Raw genomic sequence first — 19,717 nt, forward strand, 5'->3', positions numbered from 1 at the left:
CGCAGTGGTCTGCACACTGTAAAACGGGCACTATTATCTGGTCGAAATGAAAAGCAAATGCCTTTTTATACCCGTTACTCGTAGAGTAAAAGGGTATACTAGATTCGTTGAAAAGTATGTAACAGGCAGAAGGAAGCGTTTCCGACCATGTAAAGTATATATATTCTTGATCAGGATCAATAGCCGAGTCGATTTGGCCATGTCCGTCTGTCCGTCCGTCTGTCTGTCCGTATGAACGTCGAGATCTCAGGAACTACAAAAGCTAGAAAGTTGAGATTAGGCATACGGACTCCAGGGACATAGACGCAGCGCAAGTTTGTGCTGCCACGCCCACTCTAACGCCCACAAACCGCACAAAACTGCCACGCCCACACTTTTGAAAAATGTTTAAATATTTTTTTATTTCTGTATTGGTCTTGTAAATTTCTATCGATTTGTTAAAAAACTTTTTGCCACGCCCACTCTAACGCCCACAAACCGCCCAAAGCTGCCACGCCCACAGTTTTGAAAAATGTTTTGACATTTTTGTATCAGTTTTGTAAATTTCTATCGACTTGCAAGAAAACTTTTTGCCACGCCCACTCTAACGTCAGTGTTGAAGACTCTCCTTCGCACTTTCACTAGCTGAGTAACGGGTATCAGATAGTCGGGGAACTCGACTATATCGTTCTTTCTTGTTTCATATTAAATCAGATCTTTTTTACTAATGGAAAAAAGTAGTTTACTCAGTGGTCTGTTGATGTTTATTCCTCATCAGCACAAAATCATTCTGCCACTTAGTTATTTTATAAAAAAAATAATTTCTGACTACACCTCATATTTGACAAACAAAATGTTGCCGTCGCCGACAACAATTTACGATTTGGTAAAGGGTCGATAAGTACGTCGCCAAAAGCTATCGCGATGGTTGCCATACTGTTCGTGGAACGCATCAGGCAGATAAAAATCCTTATAAAATATAAAAGAATTCATTAATTAATTTAAAAGAGGGCCAAAAGTGTTCTTTGTAAAAATTGTTATTTAATTTAATTACTTAAATGGTCAAAGTGCAGTAAAAAGTTAATTGTGAACATCGGAATTAAAACTGTGAAAAAGGTGGCAGCTCAAGATTTTCTCAAGCCCTCCAATTTCTGCCTTTTCTTGGCTTCAAAGCCAGAAAAGCCAGAAACATTCCGAAAGCAAAACGATAGCAAATATTTTGCGAAAACCAGAGCACCTAAAAACGAAATCGTACGATTTGGCCCAAATCGAAATCGAAAAAATTTTACGATTACCGGAGCATGCCTGAATACATCAGATGATGTTTGACCAGTGCACTGCAGTGCAGACAAATCGTTATTTTTAGCAATCCCTGATTGGACTTACACATTAAACATTAGATTCGTTAAAAAGTATGTAATAGACTAAAAACAAGCGTTTCTGGTCATATTAATTATATACATGTCGCATTACGAAATTATTTTGACCACAGTATGTTTCTATCACATTATTACCATAGTTTGACCACTGCGCTTGCAAGACGCAGCTGCGCAATAAGTTTGGTTTATTGAGAACTTCTTCTATAATTTGACTACGACGCATAATATGACTGGCGCCAAAGTAACGAAATAAGTGAGGCGACGGCGTTGTCGCGCTGTCGCCAAGTGTAGTCCAGCTAGCGTGTATAAAGCATAGATCAGTAGAAAATGCGAGCAGTTGCATAAAGACGATTGCGCGCGCCGGTTGGAATTCGCTTCACTTGAGAGGTTTATGTGTCAACATGGAAGATCAGGCGCAAGAAAATGACAACGCTGCGACATCAGAAGTGGGATCTGCTTTGCCTACAAATATCCCCCATGCATACCTGGCAGCTTTACAAGTGCAAAACAACAACCTAATGGAGATCATCAAAAATATGCAGACACCGAAGGCATCGGCAACTGATGAAAAGGGAAAACATATAACTCTCCCAAAGTTTCATCCTGAGGGAGCTGGTGCAGATGCCTCAGCTTGGTGTACAACAGTGGATCTCATTTTTGCTGATAAAATGCCCGAAGGTAGCAGCCTGATGATAACTTTGAGCAAGGCGCTAGAGGGAAGTGCATCACAATGGCTGTCCCAAATATGCTTTGCTGGCATCACATGGCCACAATTTAAAGAACTCTTCGTTCAACGCTTCGTTGGCATCGAAACGTCTGCTGCCACACTGATGAAAATTTTGAACGGGCGACCAAAGTCTGGAGAAAGTTACACCGAATATGGAAGCCGAATCGTCACCTTACTTATGTCCAAATTTAAATCTATTGATCTGGAGGAAAGTGCGGTTTCACTTACTCTGGCTCACATGGCACAAATTGATGACAAATTGTCGCGCTGGATTTTACAAACAATATTAAAACTCGAAATGACATGCAACAACAACTACAAGCGCGCACTTTTAAAAAACGGAACCTTGATGACGACGCATCTACAACAGGCCCAGAGCGTAAAAAGTCTAAGTATCTCTCTCAAGTGAAATGCAATTATTGTGGAAAGATCGGACATAAATATGCTGAATGTCGTGCTCGGCAGAGGCCACAAAATCAAGGAAAAAGTCACAACGGAAGTTCAACGCAAGGATCAAAAGACCGGTCAACAGTCAAATGTTTCAAATGCGACGAGCTTGGGCACTTCGCATCCGCCTGTCCAAAAGGACGATCACGAGGAAACGAGCAAGTAACCGAGAGACGTGTTGACATCTGTACTGTAGGTCCACCATCAGGAATAGTAAGAAGTTCAACCGGTGAGTCTGTTCCATTTTGCTTCGACTCTGGCGCTGAATGTTCCTTAGTTAAGGAAAGTGTCGCCGATAAATTTAGTGGCAAAAGAATTAATAACATTGTTAAATTGAACGGCATATGTAATGATTCAATATATAGCACTCAACAACTATTATGTAATATAAATATTGATCAATGTTATTTTGAGATTTTGATACATGTTATTATGGATAAGTATTTGAAATATGACGTACTAATTGGCCGTGAAATTTTAGGCCAGGGCTTTGGCGTAACCATGGACGCTGACAAATTTCATATTTACACAACCAAAAGAGTAGAATCGTTAGTAATTACCAATTATGAAGAACTAATAGGATCAAATCGTGAACTTGATGATCTTGATAAGGCAGCCTTAAAAAAAATTCTAAAATGTTTTTCAGATTGGTTTATTGATGGAATACCAAAGACTAGGGTCACCACAGGGCAGTTGGAAATTAGATTAATAGATCAGCAAAAGACAGTACAACGGCGGCCATATAGGCTTAGTGAAGAAGAGAAAATCAAAGTGCGGGGTAAAGTTGATGAACTACTAAAAGCTAAGATTATTCGGCCAAGCTGTTCACCTTTCGCTAGTCCCATGATGCTAGTTAAAAAAAAAAATGGCACCGATCGACTGTGTGTGGACTATCGCATGCTAAATGAAAACACAGTTGCTGACAAGTATCCATTGCCCCTCATCTCAGACCAAATTGCTAGGCTTCGGGGTGCTAAATATTTTTCGTGCATAGATATGGCAAGCGGTTTTTACCAAATTCCAGTCCATGAGGACTCAATTGAACGAACAGCATTTGTAACGCCAGAGGGTCAATACGAGTTCTTGACAATGCCGTTTGGTTTGAAAAACGCACCATCTGTGTTCCAGCGGGCTATAATGAAGGCCCTAGGAGCTTTAGCTTACACTTATGCAATTGTTTATATTGATGATGTTCTCATAATAGCAGAAAGCAAAGAAGATGCGCTAGTTAGATTGCAGAGAGTATTGGAGACATTAAGTAAGGCTGGATTCTCATTTAATGTCACTAAGTGTTCCTTTCTCACCACAAAAATAGAGTATCTCGGATTTTAAATAAGCAACGGAGAAGTCAGGCCAAATTTACGAAAAATTCAAGCTTTAAAAGCATTACCATCACCCCAAAATGTCTCACAGCTAAGACAATTCATTGGTTTAGCCACATATTTTCGGCAATTTGTGTTACATTTCTCCCAAACGCTTAAACCTCTGTATCTTCTCACGTCTAAGAAAAACACTGACTTTGTTTGGTTACCAGTGCATGAACAGGTGCGAATAAAAATAATAACTATATTGACCCAGACGCCAGTTTTAATCATATTCGATCCGCAATACCCAATAGAGCTCCATACTGACGCAAGTTGTATTGGGTATGGAGCGATCCTGTTACATAAAATTGACAATAAACCTCATGTTGTAGAGTATTACAGTAAGTGTACGTCTCCCGCCGAATCTAAATACCACTCATACGAACTGGAGACGTTAGCAGTGGTAAATGCTATAAAACACTTCCGACATTATTTGCAGGGACGTAAATTTGTAGTTTATACTGACTGTAATTCTTTAAAGGCCAGCCGCACAAAACTAGATTTAACACCGAGGGTGCATAGATGGTGGGCGTTTTTGCAGGCATTTGATTTCGAAATAGAGTATAGAAAAGGAGAGCGAATGGCGCATGTGGATTTTCTCTCTCGAAATCCAGTGCTTGAACAACCCAAAAGTATAAATAAGATTTCAGTGTTACGAATCAATTTGACCGAGGTATCTGATAACTGGTTGGTTTCAGAGCAACAGCGAGATACTGAGATACAAGAAATAATTGTAAAGTTAAAGAATAATGAGTTACCAGGAAATCTGGATAAAACATATGAATTGCGAAAGGGAATACTACATAGAAAAATACAGCGAAATAGTAAGAACAAATGTTTGCCGGTAATACCAAGGGGTTTTCGATGGGCCGTCATAAATCACGTCCATGAATCCATTATGCATCTTGGATGGAAAAAGACGCTGGACAAAGTCTATGGTTATTACTGGTTCGAAAATATGTCTAAATTCGTTCGTAGATTTGTAGAAAATTGCATTACATGTAAAGTTTCTAAGCCACCAGTGGGAAAAGTGCAGGCTGAGCTGCATCCTATTCCTAAAATAGAAATACCGTGGCATACGATACATATCGACATCACAGGCAAATTGAGTGGCAAAAATGATTTGAAGGAATATGTCATCGTCCTTATAGATGCCTTCACCAAATTTGTTTATTTTTACCACACACTAAATATAGATTCTGATAGCTGCATCAAGGCTGTAAAATCCGCCGTTTCCTTGTTTGGTTTACCCACTCGAATTATAGCAGATCAAGGACGTAGTTTCGTAAGTAAAAGCTTTCGCGATTTTTGCTCCTCTCAAAAAATTAATCTACATTTAATTGCTACGGGTGCAAGTAGAGCAAACGGTCATGTAGAACGTGTCATGAGTACCCTGAAAGGTATGCTAACGGCTGTCGAGTTAGTCAGAGATCATGGCAGGATGCGCTGGCTGAAGTGCAGCTAGCAATGAATTGCACGATTAATCGTGTGACTAAGTTTAGCCCTTTGGAATTATTGATAGGTAAAGAAGCTCGACCTTTTGGCTTGTTGACGCTAAACGAAGAAAACAATGATGAGGTAGACAAAGAAAATTTGAGAAAGGAGGCTAAAAAGAACATGAAAACTCAAGCAGAATACGATAAAGATAGGTTTGATAAAAATAAGGCTTAGATAGTACATTTCAAAGTGGGTGATCATGTTTTGCTTAAAAACGAAGAACGTCATCAAATTAAACTCGATCCTAAATTTAAAGGGCCATTTGAGATAATTGAAGTATTGGATGGAGATAGATATACGCTAAAATCTTTAACATGTAAACGAACATATAAGTATTCTCATGAATGTTTAAGAGCAATACCAAATAATCAGATACACGATGAGTTATGTAAAGATAGGGACAGCGCAATAGAAGTTGTGTCTGTTGCCCAATAGAGAAACTGAAGACCGCACCATAGCAGAAGAGACTTGTTATGGCGGGGGTCGTATGTGTTAAAGGAACTACACAGATGATAGGTAAATTATGTGTTAAAGGAACTACACAGATGATAAGTAAATTATGTGTTAAAGGAACTACACAAAAGATAAGTTAATTATTTGTAAAAGGAACTACAAAATTTGTTTGGCTTAAAAGATTAAGAGAAAAATGTGTTAAAGGAATTACACGAATGGAATGATTTCTTAAATTTAAATTATGTTATGAAAATTTAAATAATTTAGTTATGTTATGATAAGAATGAAGTTGAAACTAATTTGAATCAGAAATAAATTGAATGGAAATAATTCTTTGAAATATCCAGAGAGTCTTTGAATACTGAAGTATTGTCACCTATGTGGTAGATTTAATACAACACACGAGGACGTGTATTATGTCAGGAAGGCCGTGTCGCATTACGAAATTATTTTGACCACAGTATGTTTCTGTCACATTATTACCATAGTTTGACCACTGCGCTTGCAAGACGCAGCTGCGCAATAAGTTTGGTTTATTGAGAACTTCTTCTATAATTTGACTACGACGCATAATATGACTGGCGCCAAAGTACCGAAATGAGTGAGGCGACGGCGTTGTCGCGCTGTCGCCAAGTGTAGTCCAGCTAGCGTGTATAAAGCATAGATCAGTAGAAAATGCGAGCAGTTGCATAAAGACGATTGCGCGCGCCGGTTGGAATTCGCTTCACTTGAGAGGTTTATGTGTCAACATGGAAGATCAGGCGCAAGAAAATGACAACGCTGCGACATACATATATTCTTAATCAGGATCAATAGCCGATTCGAACTGGCCATTTCCGTCTGTCCGAATGAACGCCTTGATCTCAGGAATTATAACAGCTATAGTGTTGAGATAAAGCATACAGTTTCCACAGACATAGACGCAGCGCAAGATTCTAAATGTTGCCACGACCAATCATACGCCCACAAACCGCCCAAAATTGTCAGTGCTGAAATAGCTGAGTAACGGATAGTCGAAGATAGTCGAAGAACCCTACTATAGCGTTATTTAACATTATTTTAATTATACCCGTTACTCGTAGAGTAAAAGAGTATACTAGATTCGTTGAAAAGTATGTAACAGGCAGAAGGAAGCGTTTCCGACCATATAAAGTATATATATTCTTGATCAGGATCAATAGTCGAGTCGATCTGGCCATGTCCGTCTGTCCGTCCGTCTGTCTGTCCGTCTGTCCGTCTGTCTGTCTGTCCGTCCGTATGAACGCTGAGATCTCAGGAACTACAAAAGCTAGAAAGTTTAGATTGGGCATACAGACTCCAGAGACATAGACGCAGCGCAAGTTTGTCGATTCATGTTGCCACGCCCACTCTAACGCCCACAAACCGCCCAATACTGCCACGCCCACACTTTTGAAAAATGTTTTGATATTTTTTCATTTTTGTATTGGTCTTGTAAATTTCTATCAATTTGCCAAAAACCGTTTTGCCACGCCCACTCTAACGCCCACAAACCGCCCAAAGCTGCCACGCCCACACTTTTGAAAAATGTTTAGATATTTTTTCATTTTTGTATTAGTCGTCTAAATTTCTATCGATTTGCCAAAAAACTTTTTGCCACGCCCACTCTAACGCCCACAAACCTGCACTTCTACTAGCTGAGTAACGGGTATCAGATAGTCGGGGAACTCGACTATAGCGTTCTCTCTTGTTTTATATTTAATACTACAAAAAAGTGTACACGCAAAAGTATGCTTACATCTCTTTGAAGTGACATGGAATGCAAGATTATGCAATTACCGTTCAGTGGTTCTGCACTAATCTTCTTTAGATTGTCCATTCTCTAAGTATTGCACAATTGAAATGGAAATTGGCCTTTAAACTCAGGAGAATTGCAAATTGGAACAAAAAGGCAAAACAAATTTCTGTTGATGATCGAAAGATCCATCTTAGATGGAAAATCGTATTGGGGAATTTGTGCCATAGTTGGATGTGCCCACTCCTTTATCCAAAAACTTATAAACAATTACAAGAGAGAACGCTATAGTCGAGTTCCCCGACTATCTGATACCCGTTACTTAGCTAGTGGAAGTGCAAAGGAGAGTTTTCAACACTGACAGTTTTTGGCGGTTTGTGGGCGTGGCAAAAAGTTTACAAAGACTAATACAAAAATGAAAAAATTTCAAAACATTTTTCAAAAGTGTGGGCGGATTGTGGGCGTTAGAGTGGGCGTGGCAACATGAATCAACAAACTTGCGCTGCGTCTATGTCTCTGAAGTCTGTATGCTTAGTCTCAACTTTTTAGCTTTTGTAGTTCCTGAGATCTCAGCGTTCATACGGACGGACAGACGGACATGGCCAGATCGACTCGGCTATTGATCCTGATCAAGAATATATATACTTTATATGGCCGGAAACGCTTCCTTCTGCCTGTTACATACTTTTTAACGAATCTAGTATACCCTTTTACTCTACGAGTAACGGGTATAACTATTTACACCGTGCTCTCTAACGCCCACAAGCCGGCCGAATCTGTCACGCCCACACTAAAAAAGTTCAAGCAGCACTCAAAAGGAGGAACGTCGAGATCTCAGGAACTACAAAAGCTAGAAAGTTGAGATTAAGCATACTGACTGCAGAGATATAGACGCAGCGCAAGTTTGTCGATTCATGTTGCCACGCCCACACTAACGCCCACAAACCGCTCAAAACTGCCACGCCCACACTTTTGAAAAATATTTTCATATTTTTTCATTTTTGTATTAGTCTTGTAAATTTCTATCGAATTGCCAAACAACTTTTTGCCACGCCCACTCTAACGCCCACAAACCAAGTTTGTCAATTCATGTTGCCACGCCCACACTAACGCCCACAAACCGCTCAAAACTGCCACGCCCACACTTTTGAAAAATGTTTTCATATTTTTTCATTTTTGTATTAGTCTTGTAAATTTCTATCGATTTGCCAAACAACTTTTGGCCACGCCCACTCTAACGCCCACAAACCGCACAAAGATGCCACGCCCACACTTTTGAAAAATGTTTTGATATTTTTTCATTTTTGTATTGGTCTTGTTATTTTCTATCGATTTGCAAAAAAACTTTTTGCCACGCCGACTCTAACGCCCACAATCCACCAAAAACCGTCAGTGCTGAAGACTTTCCTTCGCACTTCCATTAGCTGAGTAACGTGATACTGATCTAATATACATATATACACATTATATGGTCGAAAACGCTTCCTTTTACCTCTTACATACTTTTCAACGAATCAAGTATACCCTTTTACTCTACGAGTAACGGGGTTTTTTTTTTTTTTTTTTTAATTCCATCTACGAGAGCTGAATTTCTCGTATTAGTTTCAGTAATGGATGTAAGTTTTTCGACCGATCTGGTGATTGGCCGGGTACATTATTAATAAAATCTGTCCTTACAACATCAAAACTGATTAACTAACTGACATTAACTAAATGTTTCCAAATACAAACATTTACTGAAGAAACTTTAAAAAAGTTTGCTAAAACAAGTTTCACTGTCAATAAAACTTTCTTTTAATATGAGCGCTCAAAAATATTAATGTGCTTCCATGAATCTTTGACCACTTATTAAGAAAAGAATGTTGTGTCGAATATAATGATGTTTCACAGAGGAAAGATTATAGCAAATACGTTAAAGATGCTCTTGTCCCGTTAAGTAATATCAATCGGCCCGAAGATTACTGAGTGGAGGAATATAGGTTTTATTATTAAGCGCATGGTCATGGTGCATAGTCAAGCCAATGTTTGTGTTTTAATTCACGAATTTATTAACGCCCACAAGCCGCGCAAAACTTTCACGCCCACACTTTTGAAAATAGTTTTGATATTTTTTCATTTTTTTATAAGTATTGTAAATTTTTCGATCTGCAAAAAAACTTTTGGCAACGCCTACCCTAACGCCCACAAACCAACCAAAACTGCCACGCCCACACTTTTAAAAAATCGTATTATTGTTTTTGCACATTTTTGTTAGTCTTGTAAATTCCTCTCAATTTAAAAAAGAAAATTTTTTTGCCACGCCTACTCCAACGCCCACAAGCCGCCAAAAGCTGTCAGTGCTGAAAGTCTTTCCCACAAACTGCTAAGAACGGTCAGTTTTCTCGACTATAGCGTTCTCTCTTGTTTTTGTATGCTTTGTATGCAAAACTCGAAAAAAAGTTGGCAGTAGCATGAAATTTGAAAGTTACTTCCATTTTGTGTACTGGACCACAGATTACCATATTTGCGAATATTTCGTAAACGGTATCTAAAAGAAAAAGGGATAAAAAGATACATAAGTATACTTAAAAATCTCTACTCTAAAAAAAAAGTATGTCCATATGTTGGTTTTGAACTGGGCGGCCTTTCTTAGCGGCATACTAGAAGTGGTTAAGCTATAAGGCAAGCCATAGATCGATTGCCATTTAAAATGACCGCCGATTTCTAAGCGTAGTAGTTTTGTTTACTTCACAGAGAAAATAACAAGGGAATGGAGCTAGATTAAAACAAGAGAGAACACTATAGTCGAGTTCCCCGACTATCTGATACCCGTTACTCAGCTAGTGGAAGTGCGAAGGAGAGTCTTCAACACTGACAGTTTTTGGCGGTTTGTGGGCGTGGCAATAAGTTTACAAAGACTAATACAAAAATGAAAAAATTTCAAAACATTTTTCAAAAGTGTGGGCGGATTGTGGGCGTTAGAGTGGGCGTGGCAACATGAACCAACAAACTTGCGCTGCGTTTATGTCTCTGAAGTCTGTATGCTTAGTCTCAACTTTTTAGCTTTTGTAGTCCCTGAGATCTCAGCGTTCATACGGACGGACAGACGGACATGGCCATATAGATTCGGCTATCGATCCTAATCAAGAATATATATACTTCATACGCTTTCATCTGCCTGTTACATACTTTTTAACGAGTCTTGTATATCCTTTCACCCTACGAGTAACGGGTATAGAAACGTAGGTTTTATATATACGCGCGGCTGCTATTCCAACGTCGGTTGCTTCTCTAGACTTCTGTTAATGTTAAAAGACTTCTGTTAAAGGGGCGCGCCCCGGCTGCTCAAAGGGGTGCACCCCGGGACGGCTTGAAAGGGTGCTTTTAATAAGACCCTTAATTAGGCGCCCAAAGCTAAGCTTAAGCTTCTCATAGTTTACCCATCAGAAGCATACTTTCAGGATGTTCTAACATAATTGATTCAGTCGCCAATACAAGCCCTTGTTTTATTTATTTATTAAAAAGTTTGGATACATGTAAAATTAAATTATTGTACTGCTACCTTCAGGCAGCCTAAACAATTATATCTTTAAGGAATAGGACATAGTAATACTATTGTATTAGACATAAAGTTAACAATTTTTAAATTATTTTCGATGATTCATTTTTTATCTTTTTAAATATTTATTGACAACTAATACAAGGAATATTTATTACGACATGGTTCTAAAAGATAGATCCTGTGGGTGCCAATACAAGTCCGGGCCTTCGGATAAGTATCCTACGTAACATGAAATGTCTCGATCTCTCCAACAAAGAGCCATCTTTCATAACAAAACGCCTAATCATTTTGTAAATTCAGAGTGCTTTCCAGTTAAGGTTGAAAGAGCGACGTATGGCAAAGGGCAATGGGGTGTACGCTTTGTCGAAGGATCAAATTCCTCGACCCTCTGACGCAATATATATCATTTTTTCTCCCTTCGATTTCATTTTTAATAAGTTAAGCATTAATGTGCGTATTATTTATTTTATAATTTCTTTCGTTATCAAAAAATTAAAAATGAAAAATGATCAGTTCCATGATAAGGCGCACTGCGACGCTTTGTTTCAGTATTTACAAACAGAGCAACATTCAAGTGTACGTGTGACATGAGCTCCCACTCATAACCGAAACAGCTTATGTGCGATGTCGGCAGTCTTACGCTGAACAAGCGCAAATATATACATGCAAAAATTGTAAGTGACATTCAACTTCGACCGTTTTAGTGAAGCAGGACAATTTATCCTTTACAAATGCAATATAAACTATAAAAACAAAATTCTGTGTAACTCTTAAAGTGGATGGCAACATAGCGACCGTGACAAGTGCTCGGACAATCCACTCACATGTAATGCACTCCATGTCACATGGATCGATTGGCAAATCGATAGAAATTTACAAGACTAATACAAAAATGAAAAAATATCAAAACATTTTTCAAAAGTGTGGGCGTGGCAGTTTTGGGCGGTTTGTGGGCGTTAGAGTGGGCGTGGCAACCTGAACCGACAAACTTGCGCTGCTTCTATGTCTCTGGAGTCTGTATGTTTAGTATCAACTTTCTAGCTTTTGTAGTTCCTGAGATCTCCACGTTCATACGGACGGACAGACGGACATGGCCAGATCGACTCGGCTATTGATCCTGATCAAGAATATATATACTTTATATGGTCGGAAACGCTTCCTTCTGCCTGTTACATACTTTTCAACGAATCCAATATACCCTTTTACTCTACGAGTAACGGGTATAATGAAAAAAATTAAAAACAAGAGAGAACGCTATAGTCGAGTTCCCCGACTATCTGATACCCGTTACTCAGCTGGTGGAAGTGCGAAGGAGAGTCTAAACACTGACAGTTTTTGGCAATTTGTGGGCGTTAGGGTGGGCGTGGCAAAAAGTTTTTTTGCAAATCGATAGAAATTTACAAGACTAATACAAAAATGAAAAAATATCAAAACATTTTTCAAAAGTGTGGGCGTGGCAGCTTTGGGCGGTTTGTGGGCGTGCCAAAAAGTTTTTTGGCAAATCGATAGAAAATAACAAGACTAATACAAAAATGAAAAAATATCAAAACATTTTTCAAAAGTGTGGGCGTGGCAAATTTGGGCGGTTTGTGGGCGTTAGAGTGGGCGTGGCAACATGAACCAACAAACTTGCGCTGCTTCTATGTCTTGGGAGTCTGTATGCTTAATCTCAACTTTCTAGCTTTTGTAGTTCCTAAAATCTCGACGTTCATACGGACAGACAGACGGACAGACGGACGGACAGACGGACATGGAAAGATCGACTCGGCTATTGATCCTGATCAAGAATATATATACTTTATATGGTCGGAAACGCTTCCTTCTGCCTGTTACATACTTTTCAACGAATCTAGTATACCCTTTTACTGTACGAGTAACGGGTATAAAGAGAGAGCGCTATAGTCGAGTTCCCCGATTATCAGATACCCGTTGCAAATAAAAACAAGAGGGAACGCTATAGTCGAGTTCCCCGACTATCTGATACCCGTTACTCAGCTAGTGGAAGGGAGAAGGAGTCTTAAACACAGTTTTTGGCGGTTTGTAGGCGTTATAGTGGGCGTGGCAGAAAGTTTTTTGGCAAATCGATAGAAATTTACAATACCAACACAAAAATGAAAAAATATCAAAACATTTTTCAAAAGTGTGGGCGTAGCAGCTTTGGGCGGTTTGTGGGCGTTTGAGTGGGCGTGGCAAAAAGTTTTTTGGTAAATCGATAGAAAATAACAAGACTAATACAAAAATGAAAAAATATCAAAACATTTTTCAAAAGTGTGGGCGTGGCAGTTTTGGGCGGTTTGAGTGGCGTGGCAACATGAATCGACAAACTTGCGCTGCGTCTATGTCTCTGGAGTCTGTATGCTTAATCTCAACTTTCTATCTTTTGTAGTTCCTGAGATCACAGCGTTCATACGGACGGACAGACAGACGGACAGACGGACATGGTCATATCGACTCGGCTATTGGTCCTGATCAAGAATATATATACTTTATATGGTCGGAAACGCTTCCTTCTGCCTGTTACATACTTTTCAACGAATCTAGTATACCCTTTTACTCTACGAGTAACGGGTATAACAAGAGAAAACGCTATAGTCGAGTTCCCCGACTATCTGATACCCGTTAATCAGCTGGTGGAAGTGCAAAAAAGAAGTTTCCATACTGACAGTTTTTGGCGGTTTGAGGGCGTTAGAGTGGGTGTGGCACTTTAATGTTAAAACCTATCCCATTAAAATATTGTACTGGAATATTATATTGGAATATTCATATACTTTACAAAAACTTAAAAACACATTTTTATTAAAAAGATCATAGGAATGTGACGCGCCACACGCGAAACTTGTCGAAATAGTCTCTCAGATATAAAGCTATATGCATGAAACTTTTTCTTTTAAATTTTAATCGATTTGCCAAAAAACGTCCACCTTAACGACCACAAAAAGTCCAAAACGCCACTTGGGAAAAATTAAGATTTTGTTAATTTTTTCCAATATTTACCAATATATCAGAAAATGTTAAAATTTCTCGTTCCCACTTCCACTAGCTGTGTAACCGGTATCTGATAGCGGGGAACTTTATAAAATTTTATAAAATTTAAACTAACTACATAAAAATAGGACTGGAAATATTATCCCCAACATTAGCAAATTTGAAAATAAGCAATGCGTTAATAGCTACGAACGTGCCATATAATGTATGTATACAAAAAATCTATAAACCTAAAAATCTTTAACATACGTAGATCTGAGATTTTGATTGTTATGCCCAGACATACAAAATCGATTGCCTTGAACCAAAAAACTATTTGTAGATGTGTCAAGAAACACGCGCTAGAATCTGCCTGTAAATCTGAAAACAGCAGTTAATGAAACATTAAATATTTGCCTTGTAGCCCACCTAATTCTTTAAAAACCGGTTTCTATGCCAATAATCCCAATGACTAGTCAGACAACAATCGCACACAATCTGTTGTGATAATGAACAACGAGCGACAACCTACTGCGTTATTTATAGCTAGATTAACTTAAAAAACAGTTCTTCTAATTCATCGCAACTTTGTTACTTAATTGACGAAGTTTACTCATTTGCGAATATTGCTAGGACGACGATATTTAAGTTGGCAAGAAATGGGTTTTCACTGAACTAATGGATGGGTAGTGGGAGTGCGATAGGAGTAGCCAGAAGTTGCTGTCGTCGAGATGGGTGGATGTGTTACCGATGTGGTGGTCCCTATTGTGATCCCTGCAGTGGTACTGGCTGGTAGCTCGGGATGTAAAGTAGGGATCGGCGTTTCGACAGAACCCTCTGTTGTTGTCGAGTAAAAAAGTTGAGTAGTCCTACTAGATTCATCCGGAGCAAAGTCTGTGTTTACCTCGGTGGTATGGTGTGTCACGGGCTGTTCGGTGGTGCTAGTGGCGCTTGTGGGACCGAAAAACTTTACAGACTTATTGAAACCAATACGGAAGCTCCCGGAAGAAGATTTGGCCTGTAGCACGCTGTTTAACAGTTGAATTTTTGAAGATATAAGGCTGGAGATGAGCTGGGTGGTGTCAGGCGATGCTCCCACTGTATTCTGGTAACTGCCACTGGAGTAGCCTGAAGAGAAACCAGTAACACTTAAGTTTGTAATTTATGCCAAACGACAAATAATATACCTCCGCTGGGAGCAAAAACCTTAATAAGGACAGGCTTTCCTTCTGCCATGATGGCCCCACTGAACGCGATAAGAACACAAATCGATATAGTTCTCAGCATGCTGTTGGCGACTACTTTTTGACTAGTAGCCACAAATCTGCGTTCGCTTTTATAGCGTTCTTTGAAAGAGTTAGTTGTTATTGTTGCCTTTTGATGGCTCCAGCTGAATGATATTTGTACGACAAGCACTTCGCTTTATGTTAGACCTCAAGTGGTTAGCATATGTACATACCGGTGCGTCTAGATGAGGCCACCGCTGCTATAAGGTGGTAAGTATAAGGTAAGCGAGCGAGGAGTTATAATTTATTGCTAATGCTTTTAGTTTTTTGTCTGAAACAACAATCAAACAGCTATATTGGGTTTTATAACATTTAACTTGAAACTTATTTTAAATTTTATTCTCAAGTTTTCAATGGATGTTATTTGTGGATTTTTTTTCAAGTTTTCTTATTATTACATAAATAAACTACATCACTTTACTAAGTAATAATTGAAATTGAAAAAAACGCGAACGCTTAAGTGGAAATAATCAGCTTGGCACCTTTGTGGAGTAAATGGATATACTAGATTTGTTGAAAAGTATGTAACAGGTAGAAGAAACCGTTTCAGACTCTATAAAGTATATATCCTCTTGATCAGGGTCACGTGTCGGGTCTGACCATAACATCGAAAAAAATTTAAAACAAGAGAGAACGCAATAGTCGAACGCTGCGCTTTCACATAGACGTCCGCTAGACTAATAGTGACGCTGACAATAAAGGCTAACTACTGTCAGGGTTTGCAAATTCATTCCAGTTATATGACACCCCGAAAATATTAGTTTCGACCTTCGTAGGTTGATGGAGAAGCATAGTACAACAAAATCAAGTATGCAGAATGAAAGCTTTGTCAATTGTTCCTAAATTGAGATCTTCTTATCTCTGATTGCATCTTTCGTTTTCAATCAGCAGTAAAATAACAAACACAAAATCCCGATTTTCGGCATGCCTGCAACTGTATCAAAATTATACGACACATTTCGATTATTACGGCTAGAGAGAAAGATTTGATTTCAAATAATTTTTTGGCCGAACACGTTGTGTTATCACATCCGGATGGATACGGTGTGAAGCGTAGGTCTTAAAGGAAACCAAAGTTGTCAGACCGCGATAAACGTCGTATTATCGTAAAAGCTAGCAATTCGATTTTCACGGGCTTCACACTTGCGAATAGTTGCAGTGAGCCTGTGCCACGAATGACTGTTTGGCGCACGCTGCAGTCATCGGAGTGCATTGTGGGAGGAGTCTTAAAGAAGGCGCCGTTCTTAAAACCGCACCACACAACTGCTTGTCTTCAATTTGTTGAAAAAAAATTGTAGAGAAGCTGGGCCTTGGTAGGCAATTTTGACTGTATTTTCATTTTACATCTTTGGTTAATAGATTTCATTTGAATAATTTTTTCTGATGAACAAAAAATTTAATCTGGACGGCTCAGATGGATTTCGACCGCATTGGAGGGACTTACGAAAGGGTCCACCTATGTTCCCTAAGAGGAATTTCGGTGGCGGATCCGCAACGATTTGGCTTTCACAAGCTCCCGAATGAATAGTATATTGCAGTATTGAAAAAGAGTCTTCTGCCATTTTTGGAGCAAAATGGGAAAACAAATCATGTTTTTATGCAAGATATATGCATTAATACACCGGAGCAGAGAAGCGATTACTTAAGCGGACCATTGATTTTGACAGCACCTTAAAATCTCAAAATATCATTATGTAAGTTTATATTATATTCCGCATGTGTCGAAACTATCAACCTATAAAACAAGAAGGCAATTCGGTCATTATTTCTTTTTTTAATATGATCCATCCTCTGGCTTGAAATGAAAGTTTTCAAACTAAGAGGAGCTGCAATTAAATGTTTCTAAACTGTCTTTCCCTACGGCTGAGGGTTACCAGTTTCAGTAGAATAGAGTAGAGTATGCAATCTGATCAAATTGAATAAGACGGTTAGGATAACTGTACCCGTTACACGTAGAGTAAAAGGGTATACTAGATTCGTTGAAAAGTATGTAACAGGCAGAAGGAAGCTATATGTATATGTATAAGAAGTATACATGTATATTCTTGATCATGTTCAATAGCCGAGTCGATCGAGCCATGTCTGTCTGTCCGTCCGACAGTCTGTCCGTATGAACGTGGAGATCTCAGGAACTATAAAAGCTAGAAAGTTGCGCTTTAGCATGCAGACTCCAGTGACACAGACGCAGCGCAAGGTTGTCGATTCATGTTGCCACGCCCAATCTAACGCCCACAAATCGCCCAAGACTGCCACGCCCACACTTATGAAAAACTTTTTACCGCGACCACCCTAACCCCCACAAACCGACCGAAACTGTTACGCCCAGACTTTTAAAAAATGTTTTGATATTTTTTCACATTTTTGTTAGTCTTGTAAAGTTTTCTCGATTTGCCAAAAATCTTTTTGTCACGCCCACTCTAACGCCCAAAAACCGCCAAAAACGGTCAGTGTTGTCAACGGTCAGTAACGGGTATCCGATAGTTGCGTAACTCGACTATAGCGTTCTCTTGTTTTTATACCCGTTACTCGTAGAGTAAAAGGGTATACTAGATTCGTTGAAAAGTATGTAACAGGCAGAAGGAAGCGTTTCCGACCATATAAAGTATATATATTCTTGATCAGGATCAGTAGCCGAGTCGATCTGGACATGTCCGTCTGTCCGTCCGTCTGTCTGTCCGTCTGTCCGTCTGTCCGTCTGTCCGTCTGTCCGTATGAACGTCGAGATCTCAGGAACTACAAAAGCTAGAAAGTTGAGATTGAGTATACAGACTCCAGGGACATAGACGCAGCGCAAGTTTGTCGATTTAGGTTGCCACGCCCACTCTAACGCCCACAAACCGCCCAAAACTGCCACGCCCACATTTTTGAAAAATGTTTTAATATTTTTTCATTTTTGTATTGGTCTTGTAAATTTCTATCGATTTGCCAAAAAACTTTTGGCCACGCCCACTCTAACGCCCACAAACCGCCAAAAACTGTCCTTCGCTCTTACACTAGCTGAGTAACGGGTATCAGATAGTCGGGGAACTCGACTATAGCGTTCTCTCTTGTTTTTATTTTACTATTTGTTTATAAATGAAACCGGCAGTGTTACTGTTTGATTTATTTATTGGTTAGTTTCAGATTATGTCGACACCCATGCGTATGTAGGTTTTTACTGAGAGGCAAAATGTGACTAAATCTAAGCTTTAAATCGTCCGACGATTATGCTAGCTTAATACAGTTAGAAGTTAGAAATTATGTAAAAGTACTGGGCAAGCTCGCGCAGAGGTGGGATGATTGCATTGATTTCGCTGATAAGCGAACAAAGATAAAGAAAGATAAAGGGTGCCTTATTCGGTCGATGCTTCAGAAGCTTTGACGGATAAAGTTCTCGAGAAGCACAAACAGCAGGATTGTCTTCCGTGCGAACAAGGTTCCAGCAGTTGCGGGGATCGTTCAGGATCTTAGCCGTTCGGTTGCAGACGTAGGTGTTCCAACGTCGTGAGGAAGCTGAAAGCCATTGTAGCACAATTTCTGAATCTGTCCAGCAGCTTATGCTGAAAAGAGGAATTGTTAGTGACGTTTTGACAAGAATAAGCAATCAAGATAGAAGTAAGGCAGCATTTAGCTCCAATCGTGGAATCGATACGGGCTTGATAGGGGCCACACGAGTTTTGGCGGCAACAAGGGTGACTCGAAAACTACATCCAACTAGGCTGCATTGGCGAATATACCGTGGGACTTGGCTTTGTTTAAGTGCTGTCAAAACCTCTACCAAAGCTCTCCAGCGCGTGCATAGAGTTTCAGAAATCGGGTCGTCACATTGGACACTTGTCCACCTTTGGAAGATGAGATTGAGCAGAACTGTGACCGGTTTTACCAGTCCAAGCGGATCATAAATTCTTGATAATTGCGACCAGACTTCTCTTTTCGTGAAAGAAATGGTTGCATCGAAGTCCTTTAGATTGATATACAGGACGTTTTTTCCTGGATTTCATTGGATTCCAAAAATTTTGACTGGTAAATCCTAGGCTGATTTGTTGAGGAGCTGGATGGGCTCAAAACATCTATCTTCTTCAGGCAATGATTTCAGATGACGCCAACTATTGGAACTCCATTTGCGTAGTTTGAATTTGCCTTTATGCAAGAGTCCGATAAGCTCGTCCTTTAGAATCTTAAGGTCCTCAAAGGTGTGTCATCCTGTTGGAATATCGTCCACATAGGCATCGTTCAGAAGCGCGTGGAGAGCCGGCGAAAATGAAGCAGGGGTTCATTCTCTGTCTTGCGCCAACCAATGCGCTAATTGGTGTGCGGCTTGAAGATTTTAATTCCGCAAAACATCTTC

The 19,717-nt window shown here is 39.4% G+C and overlaps 1 protein-coding gene across 1 annotated transcript; it reads right to left on the bottom strand.

Moving 5' to 3' along the window:
* Positions 1-14,269: 14,269 nt before the first annotated feature.
* Positions 14,270-15,621, bottom strand: LOC120452348. Its single transcript, XM_039636521.1, has 3 exons — positions 15,564-15,621; positions 15,292-15,494; positions 14,270-15,232 (listed from the first exon to the last, which is right to left on the bottom strand). Exons 2-3 carry the CDS (start codon positions 15,389-15,391, stop codon positions 14,772-14,774), a joined length of 561 nt encoding a protein of 186 aa, XP_039492455.1. The 5' UTR covers positions 15,392-15,494; positions 15,564-15,621; the 3' UTR covers positions 14,270-14,771.
* Positions 15,622-19,717: the final 4,096 nt, after the last annotated feature.

The sequence above is a fragment of the Drosophila santomea genome, chromosome 3R (genome assembly GCF_016746245.2).
Source record: "Drosophila santomea strain STO CAGO 1482 chromosome 3R, Prin_Dsan_1.1, whole genome shotgun sequence".
In the NCBI taxonomy this organism is placed as follows: Eukaryota; Metazoa; Arthropoda; class Insecta; order Diptera; family Drosophilidae; genus Drosophila; species Drosophila santomea.

What these genes read in the sequence shown, in the direction of transcription:
- LOC120452348 (XM_039636521.1), bottom strand. Translation starts at nt 15,391, where the DNA reads ATGCTGAGAACTATATCGATTTGTGTTCTTATCGCGTTCAGTGGGGCC. An exon ending in GGTTTTTGCTCCCAGCGGAG is followed by an intron (nt 15,233 to 15,291) that starts GTATATTATTTG and finishes GTTTCTCTTCAG; the next exon opens with GCTACTCCAGTGGCAGTTAC.